At 29.1% G+C, this 6,010-nt stretch overlaps 2 protein-coding genes across 2 annotated transcripts in view; one reads left to right on the top strand and one right to left on the bottom strand.

Annotated features, from left to right (window-relative positions):
• Nucleotides 1–1,502: 1,502 nt before the first annotated feature.
• Nucleotides 1,503–5,069, top strand: LOC126841237 (fas apoptotic inhibitory molecule 1). Its single transcript, XM_050577576.1, has 4 exons — nucleotides 1,503–1,753; nucleotides 2,517–2,745; nucleotides 2,820–2,872; nucleotides 3,940–5,069. Exons 1-4 carry the CDS (start codon nucleotides 1,622–1,624, stop codon nucleotides 4,081–4,083), a joined length of 558 nt encoding a protein of 185 aa, XP_050433533.1. The 5' UTR covers nucleotides 1,503–1,621; the 3' UTR covers nucleotides 4,084–5,069.
• The window catches only part of LOC126841228 (dynein axonemal heavy chain 10-like), a 30,522-nt gene continuing 28,715 nt past the window's right edge, over nucleotides 4,204–6,010 (bottom strand). The window contains exons 59-60 of the mRNA XM_050577565.1: nucleotides 5,793–5,972; nucleotides 4,204–4,594 (exon numbers count right to left, since the gene is read on the bottom strand). Of these exons, the coding sequence (XP_050433522.1) occupies nucleotides 4,298–4,594; nucleotides 5,793–5,972 (477 nt within the window). The 3' untranslated portion in view covers nucleotides 4,204–4,297. The remainder of the gene's footprint in view (nucleotides 4,595–5,792; nucleotides 5,973–6,010) is intronic.

The raw sequence follows: 6,010 nt of genomic DNA, 5'->3' as shown, positions 1-6,010 counted from the left end.
TATACATTTTTACTAAAATAAATTTAATTATTTTCTAGAACAATTTCGATACGTTTATGTAACGGTTAACACCAATTAATAGACAATTTTATTTTATTTTAGTGTTGCATATTATTTTTCTTTTATATAGTGGGGACTGGAGAGACAAATAAAGACAAATTTTCCTTCCCCAACTTGATTATACATTATAGATTTATCCAATTTATAGTAATTAATAAATGGCACATAGTAGTCACGTCAAACTACAGGATCACAGATGTTAAAAATATAATGAAAATCATTACAAACCGCATAAATAAATAACAAAGACATTAATTTGTATAGACAAAAAGTCGCAAATAAAAAAAAAAACACATTTTAGTTTCGATGCGATAACAAGAAGCTATTGGTTTTATAATGATGTTTTTTTCCTGGGGACCGAATTACTCGTGTAGCAACTCTATTAGATCCGGAATCGTATGCAGATGGATACTTACATACTTATATACTTATATATACTCATATGCATATTTTGGTGGGTCATAAGGAAAAAAAGTCAACTCCTTCAGCCCCGAAACCGGGAAAACCCGAAAAAAATGAACTGGTTTTTCAACCGTCAACTTTGATTTGCTATATCTTCGCGAAAAACGGTCGGGTCAGTTCGAATTTTTTATAAAATATTGATTATGCTTGCTTCTACCCACTACATGCACACAACATCAACAAGTTTTTTTTTATTGTTAAAATAACTTTAACAATTTTATAGTTAACGGGTTAAGAATGATTTAATTTTCCGAGTGTAGAGTAAATAAACACATAAAATTAAAATGTTTAAATCGGATATGATGGGAAATTGTAAAGTCCTATAAAAAAATACACATACATATTGTATCAAAATCAAACCATTCTACGACAGATCTACTAGCACAATTTCGCTAAAATTTAAAGTACAAAACACTTTAAGGGTCTGAAACCCCGGGTCTCATTTCAAAACAATGCTAAGCACATTCTACTCTCCCCTCCTAATTGCGCCTATGCCCTATAGGGTGTGAGTGTTTATGTTTGTTAGGCAAAAACCGGTCATGACCGGGTCTTAACAAAACAAATGATACGCAATATTATAGTAAGCATAAACAATATTAATAATCTGATAGTAAATAATATTCATTTTTTAACACAATTTATAAAGACAATATTTTTTTTTTGAAACAGTAAGACTTTTATAGAATACATATGGAGCCAATGTTTATTTGAATAATAGATATAAATAAATTATAATATATATATATTGATGTATTTATTCAATAATTTAGTGAAAACATTTTTCAATTTTGTTTAGAGTAAACTACGTTATTTACAATTTTATTTAAATCCTTGGTATTTTATAGGTTATTACAAACTTAATAATTATGTAGGTGTTGTTTCCATGACAACTTTATTACGACAACATTGTTACAGGGTAATACCTACTATACTAATCAATGTATACTCCTACTCTGTATTACCGTTAGTAGATACACTACTTATTGAACATTCATTATATACTTTGATATCAATAATAGTCGCGTACAAAATTAAGTTTTAAACGATTTCTAGCGTATGTATTTTATTTATTTGACGTCAAAGTCAAATAATATCATTCATGTCCGAAATAAAAGTACATAGCGAGGACACGGTAGCAGTTTGGAAAATTCCTTTAGCCGACGGTGTCCATGAAGTTGAATTTGAACACGGGACGGCCACAGGAAAAAGAGTCATCAGATTAGATGGAAAAGTAAGAATAATTTAAAACGATTTTGTTTACAATGTACTGAGACGTGTACTTGAAAGTACATTTCTGCGATAATATAAATAATAATAATTTTTGCTAAAAAAGAAGTATATAATATATAGTGGTAGAAAAAAATATATTATTGTAAGTAGGAAAACTTTATTTGACCAAATAAAAACCCAAACAATTTTTCACCCCGAATTGAATTACGAATTTTTTTTTTTTTTAATTGTATACATGCTAGAAAACATAATATTATAAAACTACGGTTGCAATTTGTTTTTGTTTAAAACAAAAAATGTAATGTAAATTTAGACCTGAACCCCTGGCAAAAATCACAAAAAATTACTTTTAGTTTAACGAAAGAAAAGATAACCATTTGAGATTATCTATTCCTGAATATGTTGAATGGTCGATAACGATTTGTAAATAAATACTTTAGAAGATTGACGTTTTTAAGTATAGAAGAGATAGTTATGATGAGTAATGTGCTTACTGTTAATATGGTAGGACAAATGTACATAATTTATTGTTATATTACTTTAAACAAACTTTAATCTTAACAGCTATTTATAGCTTGGATGCGAAGCTGGGAGAACATTATTTTTTAAATACAAAAATCATGTTTTTCAACTTCAGAGTTTGTTTCACATCAAATGTTTAAAGGTTTAATCATTTATTGCGTTATGCAACAAACTTTTAAACAAAATGTAGTATCTAAACGACGGACAACTGGAAATTGTATTTTATTTTTGTATTATATTAGGTGATAAAGAGAAAAGAATGGATGTTTCGACTAGTGGGAGATGAAATTTTCAACATTGGCCACACGCAATGCATTATTAGAGTGGAGCCTGACGGTTTGTTTATGTATACTTATAGTTTATGGGTAGATGGAAAAATTTTAAGTGATTATTATGAATACATATCGAAAACGCGTTCTACATGGTTAATCACAACAGAAGACGACGGCACAGAACATCGTATTATTCTTGGTAATATCCAATGATCGTTTATCATTTTAATCAACAACTTTTCTGTCCTTAACACAGAAACATTTTATCTGTAGACAGAGAAACAATGGACATTTTTCTGGACGGAACTAAAATTACGGATGCAATGGTAGGTAGATCAAAAATACATTTATAAACATTGTCTATTACATTTGGAGATCTAGATTATCTTTCAATAAAATATTTTAGAAATATAGCTATTTTTGTGTTAAACATACATATTTCATTCATGTTACTGTAAATAATAATAATTTGGGAAATTACTACATGAAACAAACGACGTTATAATCAATTGGCTTTCACAGAATTTTTCGATGGAATCAATAATTATCTTATCACACACCTTGATCAAAACTCAAAAAGTAGGTCTTTTTAGTTGATTATTTATTGGATTTCACAAATGAAGCTGCATGTCAACAAAACAGATTAATCAATATCTATGTACTCTCCAGTATATGGCGATTTAAGATATTTATACAATATTTCTGGAAAAACTTACTTACTGAGTCAATACTGTTTTGATTTAGGTGTGCGTTAGCCGTTATTGTTTACAATTGTTACAGTTTCGAATAATTTAATAAAATTCTGAATGCAACTTTGAAAAGAACACTTCACCTACATACCTACACAAAAAATAAATAAATAGTTGTGCCAACTAAATTTTTATTTAGTTGGCACAACTAGAAATTTATTGTATCCAGATATTGACCATAATATTAGTTGGATCAACTATTTATTTTTTTCCATGTAGTGAAACGTAGGTCACACGTTATCAACATAACTAAATTTCCCCAAACATCACACATTGTAGAAGTATTGAAGCATGTAGTTTATTTCAATACAAAAAAAAAAAAACAATAATTTTGGCCTACGGAAAAGGACGTAACTCAATTTTTATCATTTTTTGATTTATTAAAATATATTAAGTGAGCGTTTAATTTTCTTTATTTCCCATAGAGAGGATTTGTAACATCTGTCTTTCAAAAAGGCTGTAAACATTTTGTAAAAAATTGAAATGCAATATTAGAACTTAACTTTGAAAACTTTGAACGGCTGTACTAAAAAGTTGTAAGAATCGAGTTACGTCCTTTTCCGTTGAACACGTCGATTTAACTTCTTCGACGTGAATCTAAAATGTTTATATTATAAAAACTAATTCGTATACATTGTTTTCAGTCTGAATTTATTGAAAACGGAACGCAGACACATTTTTTTATCGGTGAAACTTTGGCCACGATAAAAACCGAACACAGCGGTGACAAAAAAATCGGAGTAATGCATAATCTATTTATAAATGGAGAATTAGTCAAGTCGTTATAATATTTAGACACTTATACAATGATTTTAAATGGTGAGGATCGAAAAGGATTTAAGGGATGCGTATACAGTTTTACTGGAGAGCAAAATAACAAATCTCGTAATCTCATTAGTGATGTTCATTTATATTAAGTAGTTTTATTTTTATTCTTTAAATATCATTATTATTTTATTTTACAATTAGCTAGTTACAAGTCACAAGTCCTACTGTAAACAGTTATTCTGAATTCATAAGAACGCACGCGCCTCGTAAAATCCAAAAATGTTCATGCACACTAGTATTAAAATTAGCTCTAAACACACAACAGTCGTCCACGGCATTTCCTCTTTTTGATGTCACGTAAACCGGAAGGCTAATCGTGTGTTTTGACATTTTCGAAAGACGGCATTCGATCGGCACGATGGCTAATATTGGTAGATTTTCAACCATAACTTGTGGTCTAGATTCGGCCAAGCATTCATTTTTCATGTCCCAGCGAGCCGCTTCCAAGTACAAGCCCATTACGTAGCATCCCTGAAAAAAAAAGTATAGGTACCAATTAAATACATTAAATTATGTAAACAATTACTCGAATTCAAGAATTATTGTTGAATTTAATTCCAGTCCGATAATAACGTGTGAATGTTTGAATCGCACTAAAACTCTCAAGTAATAAAATTATGTTATAGCTATCAGTTTGAAATAGTTCAATTAATTATTTATTGATCATTAAACCAGTATGTCAAGCAGATGACACTAATTTTAAAATAATAATACTACAGTAATAAAATAAGTACCTATGAACTTTTGTAAGCTTCATTGAAATTCTATAAATAGTGGTATAATTATTATACAGTTATCCCAACTACAAATGACTTAACTACAGTGTTAAATTATTTCAGTTGTCCACGTTTTAGCTAAAGCACACTTATTTAAACAATAATTAAATATAGGTTGTTCATTAAAAGTAAACACACAAATGTTTTTGATTAAAAACCCTGCAACATAAATTGGCTGTGTTTAATGAACTTAAGTTACTGTTTTCTTTTTTATTCGATTACATTTTATTATTTGAATAGGAAAATTATGAATTTTATTTATTTTTTATTGTTATACAGTTAATCAATTTATTTTGATGCAGTAAATTTTATATAAAATATATATGTTATAGATTATAGATTATATTATACTGTTAATGTTTTTATAAAAATTAATAAATGTTTTAGCTTGACGAGAAATACAAATAAAATTGTTTTGATTTTGCAACAAAATTGTAATTAAAACAAAAATTACAAAATATGTTATGCTATAGGAGATCTAGTGGTTGCAGTGAAATTTAAGTAATTGAGATCAATTATGCAACAGAATAAAAGAAATAGGAAATTTGCGAACACAATTAATTGTGGACGGATAGTTAGGGTAAAAAGGGGCGATAAGGCTGTCACAGAAAAGTGTCGTTTAGATTGGAATGAGAATGTTTGTGATGGCGTGTGGAGTGACAAGATTATACATAGAATTGAAATGAGCTGCTAATGGGCAAAGAATAGTAGAAGGGAATTAGATTGAGATGGTTTGGACATGTCTAAAGAAATAAGAGAATAATGAGTTATCAAAACAATTAAGAGGGTATATAAGTGTAAAATAGTATACTATATAATATACTGCAGAGGTAAGGCTTATGTGTAGATCAAATCTATTTTATTTTAAATATCTAAGACAAGGCACAACTTACTGTATCCGGTTCACGCTGCACTTCGCTGTCGGATACCCACCGAGTTACAGAGGTGCAAAACGTACTTTTCTCGAGGGCCCAGTCGTATTTTCTACAGGCGATCTGTATTAAAGAAGTAATATACGATTTAGGAGAATGCAGTCCGGACAACCACATGACTAATGGTTCTCTTATTTGACTCTGGTATAAAAAAAAAAAAAGTTTTATAGACGTTTACA

This window comes from Adelges cooleyi, unplaced genomic scaffold (assembly GCF_023614345.1).
Source record: "Adelges cooleyi isolate 19-005CV unplaced genomic scaffold, UGA_ACOO_1.1 ACOO_flye_CR_arks_rails_tigmint_CR_PRNA_108, whole genome shotgun sequence".
Classification (NCBI taxonomy): domain Eukaryota; kingdom Metazoa; phylum Arthropoda; class Insecta; order Hemiptera; family Adelgidae; genus Adelges; species Adelges cooleyi.
The sequence above is the reverse complement of the archived record's forward strand: the minus strand, read 5'-3'. Positions and strand labels throughout refer to the sequence as shown.